The sequence below is a fragment of the Lepus europaeus genome, chromosome 5, assembly GCF_033115175.1.
Source record: "Lepus europaeus isolate LE1 chromosome 5, mLepTim1.pri, whole genome shotgun sequence".
Taxonomy (NCBI): Eukaryota; Metazoa; Chordata; class Mammalia; order Lagomorpha; family Leporidae; genus Lepus; species Lepus europaeus.
Window position 1 is genome coordinate 155,381,283 of NC_084831.1, and position 23,100 is coordinate 155,404,382.

At 42.7% G+C, this 23,100-nt stretch overlaps 1 protein-coding gene and 1 long non-coding RNA gene across 6 annotated transcripts in view; one reads left to right on the forward strand and one right to left on the reverse strand.

The window, feature by feature from the left end:
• The window catches only part of LOC133760455 (uncharacterized), a 170,447-nt gene extending 168,332 nt beyond the window's left edge, over positions 1 to 2,115 (reverse strand). For all 3 annotated transcript variants that reach the window (XR_009865982.1, XR_009865983.1, XR_009865984.1), the window contains exon 1: positions 1,964 to 2,115. This is a non-coding gene — a long non-coding RNA (uncharacterized LOC133760455). The remainder of the gene's footprint in view (positions 1 to 1,963) is intronic.
• Positions 2,116 to 2,569: 454 nt separating this feature from the next.
• Positions 2,570 to 23,100, forward strand: part of COP1 (COP1 E3 ubiquitin ligase) — a 221,811-nt gene continuing 201,280 nt past the window's right edge. For all 3 annotated transcript variants that reach the window (XM_062192980.1, XM_062192982.1, XM_062192981.1), the window contains exons 1-2: positions 2,570 to 2,925; positions 21,402 to 21,461. In XM_062192980.1, coding sequence (XP_062048964.1) covers positions 2,585 to 2,925; positions 21,402 to 21,461 — 401 coding nt within the window. In that variant the 5' untranslated portion in view covers positions 2,570 to 2,584. The remainder of the gene's footprint in view (positions 2,926 to 21,401; positions 21,462 to 23,100) is intronic.

A 23,100-nucleotide genomic window follows, 5' to 3' on the forward strand; every position in this document is an offset into this window, starting at 1 on the left:
GGAGTGGCATTGATCTGAAGCCATGAGCCAGGAGCTTCTTCTGGGTTTCCCATGTGAGTGCAGGGGCCCAAGGACTTGAGCCATCTTCCACTGCTTTCCCAGGCCATAGCAGAGAGCTGGATCAGACGTGGAGCAGCTGGGACTCGAACCAGTGCCCATATGGGATGCTGGCACAACAGGCCCCAGCTTCCCCTATCATTAACATCTTACATATTTGTCACATTTTTTAAAAATTCTGGTTAATGCTTTCTTGTTCTCAATTGTTTATTGGCTATTTTTCAGACTAAATTTGAGGTCTTGATGATGTAGTCTCCAGAGAAATTTCTCCTAGAGGAATAGTTCTTTCTCTATCAAAAATCTGAATCTGCTGAAAGCTTGTCTCCTCTAGAATGATATATATGTATATATAATTTTTTTTGACAGGCAGAGTGGACAGTGAGAGAGAGAGACAGAGAGAAAGGTCTTCCTTTGCCGTTGGTTCACCCTCCAATGGCTGCTGCAGCCAGCACACCGTGCTGATCCGAAGCCCGGAGCCAGGTGCTTCTCCTGGTCTCCTATGGGGGGCAGGGCCAAGCACTTGGGCCATCCTCCACTGCACTCCCGGGCCATAGCAGAGGGCTGGCCTGGAAGAGGGGCAACCGGGACAGGATCAGTGCCCCGACCGGGACTAGAACCCGGTGTGCCGGCGCCGCTAGGCGGAGGATTAGCCTGTTGAGCCATGGCGCCGGCCCTAGAATGATAACTTTACACTTTTTGATTAACCAAGCCATATTTTTCTCTTAAGGCCTCCAGCAAAATGGCTGGCCCTTTATATATGCTCTTACTCCAAACTCCTATGGTGACTCTCTACTTCACCTGCTAAGCATTTAGCATGTGCTCCTTGATATTATTACCTTTATTCCTAATTCTTCAATTATTCCATTGGTTTCTTAAATGCAGAAACAATGTTTTTATAAACTTTTTCTTTCTAGCAATCCAGGCTTAACACATAGTGAGCATTTAATAAATCTTCACCATCAATTTACTTATGCATTCCCTCATCAAATAATTACTGAATGCCCCATATGGTACTTGCTTTCATAGGCTAATAATTTAGTTGGAAAGACAGATGTTAAATAAAAATGAGATGATCAATAGGGTTATTCCTGGTAACACAGAAATGCTTAATACAGACCTATCACAGGTCAGGCACGAGCACAATACAAAGCTGAAAGCTGACATGGCTGATGGAGATCGCAAGGAAAGCACTAAAATGCAACGTTACAAGGGCAAACGGAATACCCTAGTTGCACAAAGGAGGGTGCAAAGATCTCTGCCAAGGAAAGCCTGGAAGACTTCATGCTTCCACTGGGTCTTGAAAGACCCACAATTCGGATGATGCAAGGCTTTCTTGCAAGAGCTGTTTTCAGAAAGCTCGTTCCTGTCTCATTTGAGCAGAACCCTGAGCTAAGCCCAAGAAGCTGGGACTGGGATGGCAGGTGCCTTGAGATGGCTACTGCCCGGGGCAAAGTCCAGGTCTGCGCTGCTGGAGTTTTATAAGCCTTTCCTTGGTCCTGGCCGCCAGCATGGCCAGTTATTCCCAGTGAAAGCCCCTCGGTGCCAACAGGCTTTATCAGCACCAGGACAGAAGCAAATCTGGCATCTTCCAGAATGGTAGGGATTCTCAAGAGCGGCAAGTAAAAGAATCTGCAGTTTCCAATACTCAAAAAAAGCCTACTCCCAAGTGCACATTTTCCAACGGTGCCACAGGCCAGGTTTCCTCGCTCCGTGCTAGAATTGCAACAGGCCAACGTTAAAGCGGGAATCTGACACAGCTGTCTTCTGGTTAAGTACCACGCGGTTTCCCATCATTGCCGCGTAAAATTTAGTAAACTCTTCAAAATACGGGAGTGAAACCGGGAACACCTGTATAACGTTTGCAATTCACCAGCTGTCGCCGGCAACGCTGGGGAAAGCGATTCACCTCAGAGCCGGAAGGCGTTCACCCAGCCCGGCGACCTTTACAGCTGCTCCACGCTTCTCGGCTCCTTCCGAGGGTCCCCAGACACCTGCGCCCTCGCCACCGGGCCACACCGCCCGCCTCTGAGGAGAAAGCCAGCCACCACTCCCACTCCGCCTTCCGGAACGCGGCGCGCCCGCCCACACGCATGCGCGATGCGGCCTCCGCGCGGCGGCGCCGGGGGCCGGGCACCCGGGCGCGCGTGCGCAGTCGCTTTCCCAAGCGCTTCTCCCCGCCCCTCCGGCCGTCCGTCAAGCCACCGCGCCGCCCCTCGCCGTTCACTCCCCGCTCCGAGGAGGCCCTCGCCTACGTCACAGCTTTCGAGCCGGGAGTCTCCGGCCGAGGACGGGCCCGCCCCTTCCGCCGCGCGTGCGCACGGCCGGCCACGACGCGCCGGGGTTGCCGCGGCTCCGACGCCGCTCGACGAGTTTCCTCCGCCCCCTCCCGTCGCGCGCTGTGGTGTGGTTGCCTCAAAAAAAAAAAAAAAAAAGCCAAGTTGATTGTTCCTCGGCCCGGAGCCCGCGGCATGCACTGAGGCGGCGGCGGCCCTCGGCCCGGAGCGCCGGCCGGAGCGCGGCAGTCAGCATGTCCGGCAGCCGCCAGGCCGCGGCCGGCTCCGCGGGGACGAGCCCCGGCTCCTCGGCGGCCTCCTCGGTGACTTCCGCCTCCTCGTCCTTGTCCTCCTCGCCGTCGCCGCCCGGCGCGGCGGCGGGCGGCCCCGGGGGCCCGGCGCGGCCCGTGCTGGCGGCGGCCGCCGTGTCGGGCGGCGGCGGCGGGGCGGCGTCCCGGCTCGGCTGCGCGGCCAGGCCCGGCGGCGGCGGCGGCGGCTCCGGCCTGGGCAGCGGCAGCCGGAAGCGACCTCTGCTCGCCCCTCTGTGCAACGGGCTGCTCAACTCCTACGAGGACAAAAGCAACGACTTCGTCTGGTGGGTCTGCCGCGCGCCCGGCTGCGCGCCGGCGAGCTGGGGAGTCCTGTGCCCGGGGCCGGCGGGGGCCGGCGGTGGGGTCCGGTGCTGTGCAGACGCGTTCCGGCCCGGGGTGCTGGGGTGGGCCGTGCGGGGGTCCCGAGGCAGGGTCGGGGCCAGGGAGAGAAGTGCACGGGGGCGCAGGGAAGCGTGCAGGGTCCGCTCAGCGGTGGCTGCTACCCGGAGAAGTTTGGGCGGGGAGGTGGGGTCTGCAGTGTTCTGGCTGTTGGGTGACCCGACGGTACCCGTGGTGGCGAATTACGTTTGCAGAGGGAGAGGATCTTTCCTGCTGGGATGCTGAGGGGTGGAGTTGGTCAGAATGTGCTCCGAGGAGGCGTGCTGCATGATGCCCTGACCCTGGGTGTGGGTATTTTAGGAAGAGGGGTTCAATACAAGTACCCACCCTGCCTGAGTATAAATATCTCTCCTTTCCCATCTCAATGGCTAAGGCGCTTATTTTTAAATCTGCGCTTGAGGCTACAGCAGCCAGTCTGTGCACAAAAAAATCCCACTTGTCAGGTGGATTTCTTGAAAGAACGAAGCACGTTGATGAACTATTGCCCGTGAGTCAGGTGTATCGTTTTACACTGTATGACTGAGGACACGGAACCTTTAGTGATTTGAAACGCTGCCTGTAGACATTTTGTCATCATAGTTGCATCTTGAATGATACACAGTAGCATGCGGTTGTATTCAACTCAGGCGATTTAGTGACTTTAAGTGACAGGTGAAGTTCATTGTCTTGCTGAGTACGTTTTGAGCTTTTCATTAGGCTGTGTTTACTGTTGATAGGATTATGAGACAGCAGCAGTTTTTAGCTGATTAAGAACAGACAGGGATTTGTGCCCTTCCTGCAGCAAGGGTCGTTGATAGAACTTTCAGGGAATGTAGGGAGTTGGCTTGCACATTCCTGAGGGAAGTTGATTGTCTTCAGGGTTGAAGATAATCGGAATTGTCATTAAGCGTGATAGGGCTAGAAATGGAAATGATCAGGAACTTTCATTGATTAGATGTACAGACAGATTCTTGTTCCTGCAGAAGAATTACATCCTTATTCATAATTCTGCTTTTTTTCTGGATTCAAAATCAGTTCATTTTTTCATTGGCACTGGGCTATACTTGGGGTTGTTGTTCATAAATAAGTTGAACAGTCTGTGGCTGTGTCCAAGAGGTGCTTGCTTTCTCTCCCAGTCCCAATAGAGCCACACCATGAGGTAAAAGATAATAAAATAGTGGGAGTCTGCAGAATTTAGTTGTCTTTGTAAACACTATTTGCCTTTCAGTTTTCAATAGACTAAAAGAAAACAAACATGTCAGCATCTGTATAGATCACAAAAATAGTATAAAAGAGGTGAGAAATACGGGAAGCAATCATTCACTCAACAGATAGTTATTTGACATTTGCTTTTTGCCAAACGCCCTATCAGTTTCTGTGTACTGTAAAATACGTTGTAGGAGTAGATGGCACCGATTTTTTAATTAGTTTAATATTTTATTAAAATTTTTATTTATCACTTAATTTTTTTTAAAGATTTATTTATTTATTTGAAGGTCAGAATTACACAGAGAGAGAGGAGAGGCAGAGAGAGAGAGGAGAGAGAGGTCTTCCATCCGATGCTTCACTCCCCAATTGGCCACAATGGCTGGAGCTGGGATCCGAAGCCAGGAGCTTCTTACCGGTCTCCCTTGAGGATGCAGGGGCCCAAGGACTTGGGCCATCTTCTACTGCTTTCCCAGGCCACAGCAGAGAGCTGGATCAGAAGTGGAGCAGTCAGGTCTCAAACCAGCACCCATATAGGATGCTGGTGGCGGCAGCTCTTCAGGCCAGCGTGGTAACCTGCTGCGCCACAGCACCGGCCCCAATTTTTAGAAATTTCAATCTAGTTTTGAGTCCTAGCCATGTTGCCTAGACTATTGGTTTCTAGTGTGGAAATGTCCAATGAAAATATTTAGGTAAAAACATGAATATTTCACTTTCTGTCTAGGAATCTCATTTGTCTGTTGCTTCTTTCTCTGGAAAATTTGAATATTCAGTGGAATTAACTAATGAGAGACCGTTTTCTGTTTCTTCTTCTTTTTTTTTTTTTTTTTGACAGGCAGAGTGGACAGTAGAGGGAGACAGAGAGAAAGGTCTTCCTTTTTGCCGTTGGTTCACCCTCCAATGGCCGCCGCGGCAGGCGCGCTGCGGCCGGCGCACCGCGCTGATCTGATGGCAGGAGCCAGGTGCTTCTCCTGGTCTCCCATGGGGTGCAGGGCCCAAGGACTTGGGCCATCCTCCACTGCACTCCCTGGCCACAGCAGAGAGCTGGCCTGGAAGAGGGGCAACCGGGACAGGATCGGTGCCCCAACCGGGACTAGAACCTGGTGTGCCGGCGCCGCAAGGCGGAGGATTAGCCTGTTAAGCCAAGGTTTGCTCTTGGCCAAACTCTTGGGATAAGAGGATATGAATTAGGCAAGGCCCGAGGAATCCTTTTCATTTCTGATTGGCTCTGGTGGTTGGTTGATCTGGTCTTGTATGCCTCAAGGTCAAACTGTTGACCAATTCAAATTACTCTGCACCTTTATATCCAAGTGAGGCCCAAGTTCAAATAGTAATGATGATTGCTTTTTTGTCTATAGCACATTTTAAACATTGCTTATACTTAACATTTCATTTTATTCTTACAGCAATTCTGTGAGTTTACAGAGAACTTGTCTTTTAAAAATATAATTGTTTTTGAAGCACAGAGAAGATAAGTAGCTTTTTTTCAGATTGGACAGCTCAGGAACAAAATGAAAACTTGCATCTCAACATTGTCAATTTAGAACTTTCTTTGTAGTTAGAGAATTTTAGATCTGTAAGTTAAGGTACTTGTATTTAGCCATCTAGCCCAGTGATTCTTTTTTTTTTTTTTTTTTTAAGATTTATTTATTTATTTGAAAGAGTTACACAGAGAGAGAGGGAGAGGCAGAGAGAGAGAGAGAGGTCTTCCATCTGCTGGCTCACCCCCCAACTGGCAGCAATGGCCAGAGCTGCGCCAATCCAAAGCCAGGAGCCAGGAGCTTCTTCAGGGTCTCCCACTTGGGTGCAGGGACCCAAGGACAGGAGCCATCCTCTACTGCTTTCCCATGCCACAGCAGAGAGCTGGTTCGGAAGTGGAGCAGCCAGGACTCGAACCAGCGTCTACATGGGATGCTGGCACTGCAGGCAGTGGCTTCACCCCACTACGCCACAGCCCCAGCCCCCCAATGGTTCTTAAAATGGGGTAGATAGAGCGAAGCAGCTATTTCATTCACATGAGATAAATATTTTTGTCTTTGACCACTCCCTCTCCCCATTTGTCCACATCCCTAGATACCATAGTCAGAATTGGAGACAGGATTGAGCAACTGTCTTCCTTCCTAAGAACAGTTTAAATAAAGTCATGTATGTATGTTCAGATGCACACACTGGCTTCTCTTATATTTGAAAATAGGTGTATAGTTAACTGCAGAATTAATTTTTTAGGGATTTATACTTTGTATTTTAATATTTAATAAGGATTGGAAGTATGTTAAAATGTGGGTACCTGTAGATGGGGAATCTGTGGTACAGGGATGAGTAGAATTTAGCTGTACGTTGACTGAATTTTCAGCATTCATAAAATGTCTTTGTTGCCTTGGTTTTTCTATATTTCTCTTCTTTGGTCCATTTAACTAATGTATGAGTCTAGACTATTTTTGGAAGATGCTTTCTTTTTTCTATTCTGGCTCTTTTATTCTGTGACATAACTACTGCTTTTGCCTTTGCTTTTCTGACTATTTCAAATGACCATTTCTGCCTCCACAAGTCTGTTATTCTCCAAGTTGTAGCAGAAATGTGTACAATGGTACTTCAAAAATTCATAGAAAATGGAATTAAAAGATAAGCTTATTTTAGTGCAAAAATGTTTAAAATCCATGAATATGAAGGGGTTTTCAAAAAGTTAATGGAAATTGTATAGTGCAAAAAAAATTGCAAAACTTAAAAAACTTGCTTGCTCAAAATAAACTTTTGATTCCATTTTGCCACAAAGTTTTTGAAGTATCCTCATATTTGTAAGGAAATGTAAACTCCTTGTAGGACAGTTAACTTTTAGTCATCTGCTTGATAGAAAATAGAAAAACATTAAATAGATCCACCATTCAATATTTATGTGATTGCCTGTTCTATGTCAAACTAGAATAGAATATCCTTAAGGATCCCACAGTTTGGTTGTGAAGACAGACTTTTATTCATATAATATTATAACCTGGTACTACTGTTTCTCCTAGTATTATGGCAGTTGGTTCTGCCATTCCCTTTGCTTAGTGCTGCGGCAGATATTAAATACCGTAATGAATTTAGATGTTATAATCCTCAAGGTAACACACTGGGCAGCCACTACCTTTTAATCACATTTAGCATTAAAGATGAAACATGTTGAGTATTCTTGGTGCTTTATTTTTCAAACCATTAAATGTAGAAATACAGTAGTAGTTATCAAAGAACCTATCAGAATGAAAATAACAAAGTTTGATGAAACTTTTGGTTAGATATGTATTTACAAGGTATGTGCAATCTTTTTCTTTTCTTTCTTTCTTTCTTTTTTTTTTTTTTTAAAGATTTATTTATTTATTTGAGAGACCAAGTTAGAGAGGGAAAAACAGAGAGGTCTTCCATCTACGGGTTCACTCCCCGAATGGCCAGAGCTGGGCTAATCGAAAGCCAGGATCTAGGAGCTTCTGCCAGGTATTCCACGTGAGTGCAGGGGCCCAAGCACTTCAGCCATCTTCTGCTGCTTTCCCAGGCACATTAGCAGGGAGCTGGATTGGAAGTGGAGCAGCCAGGACAAAAACTGGTGTACATATGGGATGCTGGCACCCCAGGCAGATACTCAACCTGCTATGCCACAGTGTCTGCCCCTGTGCAATATTTTTCTTAATGGACATAAGGATAAACAATTTTTCAAAGTTATTGTATTATGGGATATAATTTTCTTTGTGATGGTAATGTAAGTGGAGAATTTAGGTGACTTTTTTGACCATTGTGAACTTACACATATAGGACTCTGTAATTTAAAGAGCTTTTAAAGCATAGTCAATTACTGAAATCAACTGAAATTTAGATTGTTGTAATATCATTCAAGAACTTCCTTGAATCTGTAAAACTGACACTTGATGATTCTTTTGCTCTATAAATATATATGGAATTTGGATGACAGTGATGATGAAATGTTTTCTTAAGAAAATGATGCCAAATTATAGCTTTTCTGTATGGTCCTTTTAACTCTCAGATGGTGGGTCTTCAGAATTGATGTAACCAGAAGACATAGATGAACTAAATGGTGGAGAAAATGAATATGCTTATGAAGCAGGATATTTGGATTCTAGTTTTTAATTGAGAGACAAGTACTTGCATGCTAGGGTTCATTACCAAGAATGTTGATAGTTATCTTTTCCTTTCACAGATTTTCTTACTTTTCCTGATAATGAGCCAGTATTACTTAGGTGATCATTTCCCATCCAAGAATTGTTATTGACTACAATAACTGTAACCTTAAATTTTGTTGTTCACTTTTCCTAGTACACATATGTTTGCTGTTGTGGGATTTCTTTATGTTTTATATAATTATTTTAGTCTGCAGCCCCGTTTCTCAGAAAACTTCTACAGCTTCGAAGGAAAGGCTTTTTATGGAAAACAAAACAAAACAAAACTGTAATTAGCCATTCTTCTCTTTCCTGTTAAAATTCGTATTATCCAAAATAAATGCCTTTTATATCTTGACCTGTTTTTACATACGATGTGGTCCATCTGTCCCCATACCTCTGCTCATTGCCTTCAACTTCACTTGTTCTTTGCTTTATGTCTTTTTTTTTTTAAATTAAACTTTTATTTAATGAATATAAATTTCCAAAGTACAGCTTATGGGTTACAATGGCTTCCCCCTCCCAAAACTTCCCTCCCACCCACAACCCTCCCCTTTCCCGCTCCCTCTCCCCTTCCAATCACATCATGATTCATTTTCAATTCTCTTTATATACAGAAGATCAGTTTAGTATATATTAGGTAACGATTTCAACAGTTTGCCCCCATATAGCAACACAAAGTGAAAAAAAAAATACTGTTGGAGTACTAGTTATAGCATTAAATAAGAGTGTACAGCACATTAAAGACAGAGATGTCTTTCTTTATATATTTTTAGGTCAGGGTCTATTTGTATAAATTCCTGCCTTATAATATTTTCATGCGGTAACTTTTTCTCCTCATTTGTAAGTTAATTGTCCTTTCATTTTTGTTTCATCGACTCAATTTGTCTTTATTTCTCAGTGAAAAGTGGATTACCAAAACTGGTCTGATTTCTGTTTCTTCTATTTCTGGTATAACCTTAAAGAAGTCATCCTTTTGCTAGTTTGTGTGGTTTGGGGTGGCTGCTCCTCTGAATTCAGAGTTGGAACACACAATCCAGGCTAAAGTAACCAGCTGCATTGGAATCCCCTCCCCTCAGTATTAGTTCAGGGATGGTTAGTTAACTCCAATAGAGCAATAGAGATAATGAGACAAAGTGGACTTCATCTGTTTTGAGAGCTCTTTCAGATCTTTTTAAATTTTTTTTTATTTGAAAGGCAGATCATCTCTCTGCTGGTTCGCTCCCTGAAAGCTTGCAACAGCTAGGCTGGGGCATTCTGAAGCCAGGAGCCTAGGTCTCCTTCCAGATCTCCTGTGTGGGTGGCAAGTACCTAAGCACTTGAGCCATCTGCTGCCTACTAGTGTGCACATTAGGAAGTGGAGGAACTAGAACTTGAACCAGCACTCATGATTTGGGATGCAGTTGTCCCAAGCAGGAACTTTTTTTAACTTGAAAGAGTTATAAAGAGAGGACACATACACACACTGAGAGAGAAAGAGGAAGGGAGGGAGGGAGGGAGGGAGAACTTTATCCAATAGTTCATTTCCCAAATGGCTACAACAACCTGGACTGGGCCAAACCAAAGCCTGGAGCCTGGAGCTTCTTCCAGGTCTCCCACACAGGTGCAGGGGCCCAAGGACTTGGGCCATCTTCTACTGCTTTCCAGGCCATAGCAGAGAGCTGGCTCAGAAGTGGAGCAGCCGGGACTAGAACCAATACCCATAGAGGATGCCAGAGCTGCATGCGAATGCCTAACCTAACTTTTTTTTCTTTTTCTTTTTCTTTCTTTCTTTTTTTTTTTTTTTTAAAGATTTATCCATCTATTTGAGAGTTAAAGTTAAAGACAGAGAGAGGGAGAGACAGAAGGAGAAGTCTTCCATCTCCTTACTCACTCTCCAAATGCCTGCAATGGCCAGAGCTGCACCTTTCCAAAGCCAGGAGCCAGGAGATTCTTTGGGGTCTCCCACATGAGTGCAGGGGCCCAAGGACTTGGGCCATCTTCCACTGCTTTCCCAGGCCATAGAGAGCTGGATCAGAAGTGGAGCAGTCAGGACTCCAACTGGTGCCTATATGGGATGCCAGCACTGCAGGCAGCTGCTTAACCAGCTACACCACAGCACCATCCCCTCAAATTGGTTTTCATACACTGTGTGTTAAGAGTTGAAGGCTCGGCCGGCGCTGCGGCTCAATAGGCTAATCCTCCGCCTAAGCAGCGCCAGCACACTGGGTTCTAGTCCCCGTTGGGGCGCCGGATTCTGTCCCATCTGCCCCTCTTCCAGGCCAGCTCTCTGCTGTGGCCCAAGTCCTTGGGCCCTGCACCCCATGGGAGATCAGGAGAAGCACCTGGCTCCTACCATCAGATCAGCACGGTGCGCCGACCGCAGCAGCCATTGGAGACTGAACCAATGGCAAAAGGAAGACCTTTCTCTCTGTCTCTCACTGTTCACTCTGCCTGTCAAAAAAAAAATAATAAAATAAATAAATAATTAAAAAAAAAAAAGAGTTGAAGGCTCACCATGGATGTCTGATAATCATAGCAGCATTTATTGGAAAGGCTATCCTTGTTCATTGAATTTTCTTTAAACTTTTTTTAAAAATCAACCACATATTTATTTCCAGAATCTTCATTCTGTTCTGTTGTTTTGTATCGTTATTCCTACACTGTATTGAATAAGTCTTGAAATCAGGTTGTAATTTGGGCCACTTATTTCAGTCATTTTGATTATTTAGATTGTTTGCACTTCCAAATAGACTTGTTAATTTCTATTGAAAAAGATGTAAAATTTTAATTAAAACTATATTGAAAACTATATTAAAATTTATTTCTAGTTATTTAGGTATTCTTTAATTACTCTTGGCAATATCTTAAACTTTTAAGTGTTTGGTCTTATAGCATATTTGTTGAATTTATTCCTAAATATTTTTGTTTGTGATGCTGTTAATTGTTAATTTCAATTCTGAATTATTACAGTATATAACGGTATAATGTATTTTTGTATTTGATCTTTTATGAATTTTAATTTTTAATTTTTTCAAATCTAGTTCCCATGGTGATGATTCTTCTTTTCTTTTTTTTAAAGTTTATTTATTTTTCATTCATTTGAAAATAGAGTGAAAGAGATCTTCCATATTGGCTCATTAACTTTCAAAATGTCAGCAAGAGTCAGGGCTAAACAGGCCAAAGCCTGAATCTGAGAACTCCAGCTGGATCTCCTATGTTGGTGGCAGAGACCCAAGAACTTGAACCATCACCTGTTTTCTCCCAGGAGTTGCATCTGCAGAAAGCGAGAGTGGGAGTAGCGTAGCCAGAACTCCAACCCAGGCTCTCTCATACAGGAGTGAATGTCCAGAGCTGTGACTTAACCCAGCACTATGACTCCCACCACCATCCTGTGAATTTTTAAAGTCACATTTTTTTATTATTTTTTGATAGAACCTATGGGATTTTGTAAGATAGTCATGTCATCCACAAATACAGTTTTACTTCTTTCCAGTTTATGTGCCCTATTTAAACATAGAAATATATGTGTATACAAATGGATTTGCTTTGCTAGTTTTTTTTAAAGATTGATTTTATTTATTTGAAAGAGTTACAGAGAAAGAAAATGAGAGGTCTTCCATCCACTGGTTCACTCCCCAAATGGTTGCAATGGCTGGAGCTGTGCCGATCTGACACCAGGAGCCAGGAACTTCTTCTAGGTGGCCCAAGGACTTGTGCCATCTTTCACTGCTTTCCCAGGCCATAGCAGAGAGCTGGATTGGGAGTGAAACAGCCAGGACTCCAAACAGTACCCATGTGGGATGCCAGTGCTGCGGGCCGGGGCTTTAAAGTGCTGCACCACAGTGCCTGCTCTGATTTGCTAATTTTTAAAAAAGATTTATTTATTTATTTGAAAGAGTTACAAAGAGAGAAGGACAGGGAGAGAGAAAGATACAGATTCCGTCTGCTGGCTCACTCTCCAAATGACCACAATGCCAGGGATGTTACTCAATGGCTCAGTCATTTTGGCTATAACAAAATCCCTGATACTGGGTAATTCATAAGATAGGAATTTATTTTCCACAGTTCTGTCACTGAGAAGTCTCATGTCAAGGTACCAACAGGTACTAGCGAGTGTCTTATCTCTGCTTCCAGGATGGTACCTTGAATGCTGTTGTACTGTATGACAAAGTTTCAGAGCAAACCATCCCTGAATACTGTGCCTTGTAACTTAATCACCCTTTGAAAAAGTCTTACTATTTAATACTATCTGCATGGTCATTTAGTTTCAACATATCAATGTATGAATTTTGGAGGATACATTGAGATTGTAGCATTCAGCCTTCAAATTAATGGAATCCTGCCATTTGCCAAAAGGTGGATGAGCCTGAAGGAGTTATGCAAAGTGAAATAAAGCACAGAAAGAATATGTTGCATGATATCACTTCTCGGTGGAATTTTCCAGTGGTCGAACTCATAGAAGCAGAGAGATCTGTGTTTGCTAGGGCCAAATAGTTGAAGATAATGGAGAGATGTTGGTCATAGGACACCAAATTTCAGTTACATAGGATGAGTAAGTTCTGGAGATCTATGTAAAGTAACTTTATATATATATATATATATATATATATATATATATGTATATATATATATTTGACAAATAGAGTTAGAAAGAGAGAGAAAGGTCTTCCTTCCGTTGGTTCACCCCCCAAATGGCCACTATAGCCAGAGCTATGCTGATCCGAAGCCAGGAGCCAGGTGCTTCCTCCTGGTCTCCCATGCGGTGCAGGGCCCAAGCACTTGGGCTGTCCTCCACTGCCCTCCTGGGCCACAGCAGAAAGCTGGCCTGGAAGAGGAGCAACCAGGACTAGAACCTGGCGTCCATATGGGATGCCGGCGCCTCAGGCAGAGGATTAACCAAGTGAGCCACCACGCCGGCCTCCTGTGTAAACTATCTTGACAGTAGTTAGTGATACTGTATGATCCTTGAAGCTTACTAACAGAGTAGGTCCTAAATGTTCTCAGTACATAAAAGATAAGGTAACTATGTGAGATGCTGGATATTTGTTAATTAACTGTGGTAATCATTTCACAGTGTATATGAAGATGAAAACATAATGTTGTAAACTTTAAATATGTATAAGTTGTATTTGTCAGCTATGCCTCAAAGCTGGAAACAGTCTTGGCAACCATGGAATGTTTTAAGGGTCTTTGTGATTTTGAGAGGCTTTTTTCAGGCATCCAGGTAATGTTGACCTTCTTACCAGTTTAGATATTTGTTATGCCTGGGCTTGTGCTTGTGTCTTTTAGAGTACTATTTATTGAAAGAGTAGAAGGTTTCTAACTGCATTGTTTTTCCAGATGGATTGTTGTAAATGGGTAACACTTTCTCTGAAACTACTCTGGTTATGTTCTATTGGGAAGAGCTACTGTTGCTTTGTTAGTATTTCCTCTGTATTTCTGTAGTTGCAAGGGTATTTCTTCCATTTCTTGGTTTGCCCTTATACCATTATTGTGTTCTACTTATTTCTAACAGGAATTTTTGAAAGTTTTGACTTGGGTGGATACTACCCTGCTCAAATGTCTTAGTATGTTTGAGTTGATGAAACAAAATACCCTAAACTAGTAGCTTATAAACAACAGAAATTTATTTCTCAGTTGTAGAGATCAAGGAACTGGCAGGTATGGCTCTGTTGAGGGTCTGCTTTCCAGACCCTGGACGATGCCTTCTGGCTATGTCCTTAACATGGTGGAAGGGGCAGTCGTGCGTCCTTGGTTTCTTCTTTTTTACAATTTATATATTTATTTATTATTTATTTAAAAGAAAGGCAGAATGACATAGAGGAATACACACACACACACACGCACACACACACGTACACAGAGGGAGAGAGAGACCAACCCCGAGAACTTACATATGCTGGCTTATTCTCCAAATACCCCAAATAGCCAGGACTAGGCCAGGCTGAAGCCAGGAGTCAGAAACTCCACTTAGGTCTCCTATGTGGTTAGCAGCAATCCAAGCAATCCATTGTTTTCATGCTTCCCAGGTGCATTAGCAGGAAGCTTTATAAGAAGCAGAGTAGTCAAGAATTGGACCAGGCTCTCTGAAATAGGAGGCAGGTATCCCTGGTGTTGGCTTAACCCACTGTGCCACAACACCTGACCTGGCCTGGACTTTCTTCTAAGGGCATTGATCTCCCTTGAGGGCTGGCCTAACTACGTAATCATTTCTCAAAAGCCCCAGCTCCTAAACCATCATCACGTGCGTTAGGATTTCCACATAAATTTTTGGAGGACACAGATGTTCAGCCCATACTACCAATTCTCTCACTGATAATCTTTTCCATTATCTCTTTTTTTGATGTTTTCTGGCACTTAATGAATACTGTATAGTGGGCTTTACTGAACACTTCTTAGATACCTTGTTAATCAGAAGTCTGATATCATCCCAGATATAGAAAGGAAGAAACAGAATTTGAGAAATTGTAAAGAAGAGAAAGTCATAAAACTGTAGATGGTGTAGTTACAATTAGTATCTATTCTATTTTTCTTTGGAAGTATTAAAGCAAGCCTTTGGTCATAAGAATTGAGACTCTTTAAATCACATGTTAGAAAACATTCATTAAAAGTTGCTAACTTAAACAGATCTGCAAGTATTTTTAGGTATCGCAACTTTTGGTATTACTGGAACACATGAAATGACACATTCTGTAGTCTATTCTTTTTTTTTTTTTTTTTTTTGACAGGCAGAGTGGACAGTGAGAGAGAGAGAGACAGAGAGAAAGGTCTTCCCTTGCCGTTGGTTCACCCTCTAATGGCCGCCGCGGTAGCGCGCTGCGGCCGGCGCACCGCGCTGTTCCAATGGCAGGAGCCAGCTGCTTATCCTGGTCTCCCATGGGGTGCAGAGCCCAAACACTTGGGCCATCCTCCACTGCACTCCCTGGCCACAGCAGAGAGCTGGCCTGGAAGAGGGGCAACCGGGACAGGATCGGTGCCCCGACCGGGACTAGAACCCGGTGTGCCGGCGCCGCAAGGCGGAGGATTAGCCTGTTGAGCCACGGCGCCGGCCTCTTTTTTCTTAAATTAATGATCTCTGTGTGGAGTGAATTCTTACTCTGTCAGTTCTTCGGTTTTCTGGCTGAACAACCTTGATTCATTTTTGTCTCATGCAACATGTAATCTATCAGCAAGCCCATAGCTCTGCCTTCAGAAGTATCAGGAATCTGATTGTCATCAGCCCCACTGCTACTACTGAAGTCCAAACCAAACAATTTCTCACTTGGATTATTATCATAGTTTTCATACCATTTCTACCCTTGCTTCTCTGTCTTCTCTTTTCCAGGCTTAAGTAAAGTGGTCGGATTCATCACTGTGTTAAGTCATGTCTCCTTTAGTTCCAAAGTATCCAGTGAGTTCTTGTGTTACTCACTATAAACACCAAAGTCCTTACTTAGAGAATTGTTTTTAGGTGGACCCTTATAATCTCTCTGGCCTATCCTTCTATTCTGCTACTTTATTTCACTCTCTGCTGGCTTTGCTTAGAGTATGTCGGATCTTTTTCTACTTTAGGGCATTTGTACTTGATCTCTCTGCTGGGTTGCTGTTCCTCTATATTTCTTTGTAAATAATTTTCACTACCTTGAAATATGTACTCAAATGTCAACTATTTCTTCAGGCTTTCCATACTACCTTTTACAGATTGCAACCAGTTTCACAACCCAGTACTTCCTATCCTGCTTCCTTGCTTTGCTTTTTTCCTTAACATTTATGTCACCATCTCATCTTGCTGTATGGTCTTTGTTGTTTATCTTGTTTATTATCCATCTCTTGCACTAGATTGTAATTGTCATGATGGGATTACTGTTTCATTTACTTCTTTATCCTGGTATTGGAACAGAGTCTGGTATGCAGTCAGTGCTCAATATGTAATTTGTTTACTGAATGAAATTTTAAAAATTGGAATTTTCTGAGAAGTATTGACAAGTATTCACAGTTGATTCATTTTGGGAGCTTGGCCTGGCCCTAAATGTCCAGTGGTGGCATGTTTGGAAGTATGGATTAACTTCCAAAGAAACTGGAATGTCTTAAGACATTTTATTTTACTTCTAAGCATCACTGAATGCAGCTTAGAACAGGCATATGAAAATATTGTTATGATAGCATTGTTATTCTAAACATATTTACTTAGAAACTGGAAATATCTTTTTCCCAATCTTTAAAAATGTTTATTTATAGGTGCCATTTGAAAGGCTGGCATGTAGGTATCTTGACTATCTGTGGTAGAAAATTTGCATATTTGTTGTTGTCTACTCATAGGGAAGAGGATTTTCTAGTTTTAGAATAATAGGACTACAGAGTTTCATTCAAGGGGACTTAAAAAAAAATCAAAATTTTATATGGTTAAAAAAACATAAGGATGTCCCATAATGAAAAGCAACAGAGCTTTCCCCTTCAACATTTCCAAGATAGTCTTTCCAATCAAGAGCAATCATTTTAATTCTTTTTGTGATTTCTTTGCCTGGAATTAATCATTATTATCATCAACATCTGACATTTGAGTGATTCTGAGTACTTGTTACTGTCATAAATACTTTACAGTTTTTTTAAAAATTTTAATCTTAATTTCCATATAAGACTAATTCTGTTTCATATTAACACATGAGCAAACTGAGGCACAGCTAGATTAAATAATTGATTATTATACAGTGAGTGGGAATGCTATCATTTAACACAGGTGTCATGAGCTCACTACCTGTGTTACTTACTGGTACACTAGATTGCCTCAGTTTCACTAAATAATATCATAAGGGGCTGGTTCTGTGGTATAGCGAGTAAAGCTGCCACCTGCAATGCCAGCATCCCATATGAGCGCCAACTTGAGTTGTAGCAGCTCCACATCTGATCTAGCTTCCTGCTAATGCACCTGGGAAAGCAGTGGAGGATGGCCCAAGTGCTTGGGCTCCTGCATCCACAGGGGAGATGTGGAGGAAGTTCCTGGCTCCTGGCTTTGGATCAGCTGAGCTCTGGTTGTTGGCAGCCGTTTGGGGAGTGAACCAGTGGGTGAAAGATTCATTCATTCATTCTCTCTCTCTCTCTCTCTTCTTCCCACCCCCCCCCCTTATCTCTGCCTTTCAAATGAATAATTAAATATTTTTAAAAAATATTGGGGCAGCGCTGTGGCACAGTAGGTTAATCCTCTGCTTGTGGCGCCATTATCGCATATGGGTGGCGGTTCTAGTCCTGGCTGCTCCTCTTCCGATCCAGCTCTCTGCTATGGCCTGGGAAAGCAGTAGAAGATGGTCCAAGTACTTGGGCCCCTGCACCCATGTGGGAGACCCAGAAGAAGCTTCTAGCTCCTGGCTTCTGATTAGCCCAGCTCCTGCCTTTGTGGCCATTTCGGGAGTGAACCAGCAGATGGGAGACCTTTCTCTCTGTCTCACCCTCTCACTGTCTGTAACTCTAACTCTCAAATAAATAAGTAAAATCTTTAAAAAAAATTATGAAACTATTTCTTGATTTGTTGCTTGAATTTGATATAACATGAAAATTAAGCCTTTTTTATGACTATCCCGGGGACAGGACGATAAGTGCTCAATCACACAGTTCTGGAAGAGAGAGCAGGAGATTGGAATCCCCTCTGTTAATGTTGCTCAAATGCTCTGTGATAAAAGATAATTTTTTTCTATTTTTTGTCACAGATTGATATTTTTAAAAAGTAGAATGGAAGTGAGTTGATTCTCAAAAAGTAAAATTACAAAATTTCAGGGACTTAGGCCATCTTCTACTGCTTTCCCAGGCCATAGCAGAGAGCTAGATCAGAAGTGGAGCAGCCGGGACTAGGACCGGTGCCCTTATGGGAAGTGGGCGTTTCAGGCCAGGGTTTTAACCTGCTGCGTCACAGCACCAGCCCCTGTTTATGTATCTTTATCTCTGCTGCTCCTTTTCTTTTTATTGTTGTGGCTTTAAGTCTTTTTTCCTCCCTTGCCATTTTGGTAGGTTTTAGGACAGACTGTGAAATAATTTCTATAAGTCTGCTGTTGTTGTGACTTAGAAGTCTGCCCAAGATTTTTGGTTTTCCTATCATATTTCTGGCAGGTAACTGTGGAAACTTGGCATCCAAGTTTGCTATATGCTCACGTGCAGGTTGTATACACTGAACAGTCATGTTCAGTGATGAGGGGACAGTTAGGCTTGAAATTGTGTTTACATGTATTCATTAAAGCTTTGCCCTCTTATGGGACTGTGAAAGTGCCTATTTCTAATTCCACATAGGCTCAGGGAGTACGTTTTTTTTTATTTGCATAGAAATGTTTCATGTCTTAGCAATGATATACTTACATTTAAGGACACTTGATCATTAAAATATCCCTTATCCAAAGTTATGCCAGTTAACTACATAGCTCTTTTTTTACTCAGATAGCTATTACTTTTTTTTTTTTTTTGACAGGTAGCGTTACAGACAGTGAGAGAGAGAGAGAGAGAGAGAGAGAGAGAGAGAGAGAGAGAGAAAGGTCATCCCTTTGTTGGTTCACTCCCCAAATGGCCGCTATGGCCGGCGCTGTGCCGATCCAAAGCCAGGACCCAGGAGCCTCTTCCTGGTCTCCCATGCAGGTGCAGGGGTCCAAGCACTTGGGCCATCGTCCACTGCCCTCCCAGGGCACAGCAGAGAGCTAGACTGGAAGAGGAGCAACCAGGACTAGAACCCGGCGCCCATCTGGGATGCCGGCGCCGCAGGCAGAGGATTAACCCAGTGAGCCACGGCACCGGCCCTCAGATATCTATTACTAATAGCACTCTTTATTACTTTGGGTAGATAAGATTTCATATGACATCATTTTCCATCCATTTAAAGAAATTACCTTTAGTTAACATTTCTTTTTTTATAGAAAGCTTTTATTTAATAAATATAACTTTCATAAGTACAACTTTTGTATTATAGCAGTTCTTCCCCCATACCCACCCATCCACCCCCAAACCATCCCACCTCCTACTCCCTCTCCCATCTCACTCTTCATCAAGATTCATTTTTAATTATCTTTATATACAGAAGATCAACTCTATACTAAGTAAAGATATCAACAGATTGCACCAACACAGACAGACACACAAAGTATGAAGTACTGTTTGAAGACTAGTTTTAACCATTAATTCTTATAGTACAGCACATTGAAGACAGAGGACCTACATGGGAAGCAATTGCACAGTGACTCCTGTTGTTGATTTAACAATTGACACTCTTATTTATGGCATCAGTGATCACCCGAGGCTCTTTTCATGAGCTGTCAAGGCTATGGAAGCCTCTTGAGTTCACAAACTCTGACGTTATTTAGACAAGGCCATCATCAAAGTGGAAATTCTCTCCTCTCTTTAGAGAAAGGTACCTCCTTCTTTGATGGCCCCTTCTTTCCACTGGGATCTCACTCACAGAGATCTTTCATGTAGGCAATTTTTTGGTACAATGTCTTGGCTTTCCATGCCTGAAATGCTCTCCTGGGCTTTTTAGCCAGATCCGAATGCCTTAAGGGCTGATTCTGAGGTCAGAGTGCTGTTTAGGGCATTTGTCATTCTATGAGTCTGCTGTGTGTCCTGCTTCCCATCTACATAGCTTTATACAGTGGTACTTGATAAAGTTCATAGAAAAATAGAATTAAAAAATACATTATGGTATAAAAATTTATATTTTTTTCAAATTATACATTTTATATGAACTTTTGAAGTTCCCCTGTATTAAATCACTATGGACATTTTCAGTGAATTGGCTAATTTGTTCTTCTCTGTCCTTTCCTGTCTTGTTAACCCTCAAATATCAGTTGTGTTTCTTAAGGGCCCCATTATATGCAGTGTGTACTCTTAAAGATTTCTTCTCATATGATAATAATCATCTATAATGCCTATGACTCTGCCATTAAACTTTATATCCTCACAAAAATGTTTATGCTCAGAAAATTTTTCTTGAAGGAATGAGTAAATTTTCAGTGATAGTTTTAAGAGTTAATCAGTAATAATTTGATTTGTGTGCAAGTAATAGAAACCTTGATAAACATTGATTGACTTGAGTAAGTAAAGGTTTACTTTTCTTGTGTCACGGGAAGCCTGGCAGTAGGCAATCCAGGGAAGATAGAGCTGCTCAAAGATGTCATCAAGGACCCACCTGTCTTCCCAGCTTATGGTTTTTGTCATTCTGATCACCAGATGGCTCGTGTATCTCTGGGGATTGCATTAGAGTTTGAGGAAGAGAAGAGAAGGGTAAAGGAAAGCATTACATTTTTGTTCTGATGGACAGTGTGCTCTCAGGGGCTGGTACCTAGATTTCATTGACCAGAACTATGTCATATGTCCAGTCTCACTCAAGACAGGTTAATATTCTGTTTTGATCCTCTCTAGAAAAAGAAGGGAGAATAGGAATAGAACTTAAGTCTAAGTGGTTAAGAACATAGACCTAATTTTGAATTTTGGCTTTTTGCTTCCTAGCTATGTGAGACTCTGTGCCTCAATATTTTCATCTATAAATGGAGTCTAGTAATAGGTACTTACGTCGCTGTTTTTCAGTGGATTAAATGAGTTAATATACATCATGGGTTTAATGGATATAGTTTATTCCATTTTAAATATTACCAGGAAGTATTATTAAACTGGAATTGTAAGTTTATCCCTTGAGGAATTAGTTTGCTTTGAGAAAGCAAAGAGAGCATATAGATTAGTAGGAAAAGACAGGTGCTTTAAATATATGGGTTGCTTAGTGGAGGAAGATGGTAATATTTTCTTAAGATCTCTGGTGGTTACTTTGCACTATTAAAAGTTATGGACTGAGTTAAAATATTGGAACCATTTTAATTTATTCATTCAATTTACCTCAGAGCTTGATGGCTGTAAGGAGCATCTTGAACAAATTGTCTTGTTAAGCAATCCCTTAAAGTTCAGCTCAATAGAAATTCCATCTCTCGATGATAGAATGTTTGAAGACTTACATGTAGAAATATGATTTTAAACTCATACTGTTAAAAGCCTTTCCCAATCTGTTGTAACTCAAAAAGCATATATCAATTACTTTTCTATTTTCTTTTTAGCCCCATCTGCTTTGATATGATTGAGGAAGCATACATGACAAAATGTGGCCACAGCTTTTGGTAAGATGATTTTATTCAGTGAAAAAGTCTTTTGGTATTTTTAAAAGCTTATGTATAAATGTAATCAGGGAGAAGTTATGCTTTGCAAACCAATTTTTTTGACTGATGTATCTTTACAGGTTGGACAGCTCAAGAAAGTAACATCGTTGGTGCATAATTTCCATTAAACTTAGATTTACCATAGGCCTTATAGATGAATTTAAAAACTTGTATTTCTTATTCACAAAAACTTTGCTGTTTTAGAAAATTGGGGGTGATGATCAGGACCATGAGTGACGCCTAAGAGTTGCTTGTGAGGAGAAGTGAGAGGTCCAGTAAAGCAGGGTGAGAAGGACATTGGAAAGGGATATAAAGAAATAGAAAATTATTTCTTTTAAAGATTTATTTTATTTATTTGAAAGTCAGAGTTACATAAAGACGTAGAGACAGAGAGAGAGGTCTTCCATCCGCTGGTTCACTCCCCAGATGGCCGCAACGGCCAGAGCTGCACCTATCTGAAGCCAGGAGCTAGGAGATTCTTCCGGGTCTCCCACGTGGGTGCAGGGGCCCAAGTTACTTTGGCCATCTTCTGCTGCTATCCCAGGCCATAGCAGAGAGCTGGATTGGAAGAGGAGCAGCCAGGACTAGAACCGGCACCCATATGGGATGCTAGTGCCTCAGGCCAGGGCTTTAACTTGCTGTGCCACAGTGCCGGCCCCTTTTGTTTCTTTTTTTAAAAAATATTTATTTATTTATTATTTAAAAGGAGTTACAGAGAGGCAGAGAGAGAGAGAGGGCTCTTCCATCCACTGGTTCACTCCCCAAGTGACCACAAGGGCCAGAGCTGCGCCTTGCTGGAGCCGGGAGCCAGGAGCCAGGAGCCAGGAGCTTCTGCTGGGTCTCCCATGTGGGTGCAGGAACCCAAGGACTTGGGCCATCTTCCGCTGCTTTCCCAGGCCATAGCAGAGAGCTGGATCAGAAGTAGAGCAGCCAGGACTCAAACCAGCGCCCATATGGGATGCTGGCACTGCAAGCGGAGGGCTTACTGGCTATGCCACAGCGCTGCTAGAAATAGAAAATTCTTTGTTCTCTTTCTTTCTTTCTTTCTTTTTTTTTTAAGATATTTTAAATTTATTTATTTGAGAAGCAGAGTTACAGACAGAGAGAGGGAGAGACAGAAAGGTCTTCCACCCAGTGGTTCACTCCCCAAATGGCTGCAACAGCTAGAGCTGGGCCAGTCCAAAGCCAGGAGCCAGGAGCTTCTTCCAGATTTCCCACGTGGGTCCAGGAGCCCGAGCACCTGGGCCATCTTCCACTGTTTTCCCAGATTGTCAGTGGGTAGCTGGATCAGAAGTGGAGCAGCCAGGACCCCAACTGGCACCCATATGGGCTGCCAACATTGCTGGTGGAGACTTAATCTATGCCACAGCGCCAGCCCTGTTCTCTTCTTTAATTCTTTGTTCAGTATTATCTTCAAAATATTCATGCATGGATTTCAAATTTTTTTGCACTAAAATAAACATCTTTTAATTTCATTTTTCCTTGAACTTTTTTTCTTATAGTTTTTTTTTTTATTTATTTACTTTTACTCATTTGAAAGGCAGAGAGACATAGACATTGAGAGATCTTCCATCCACTGTCCACTCTACAAATGCCTGCA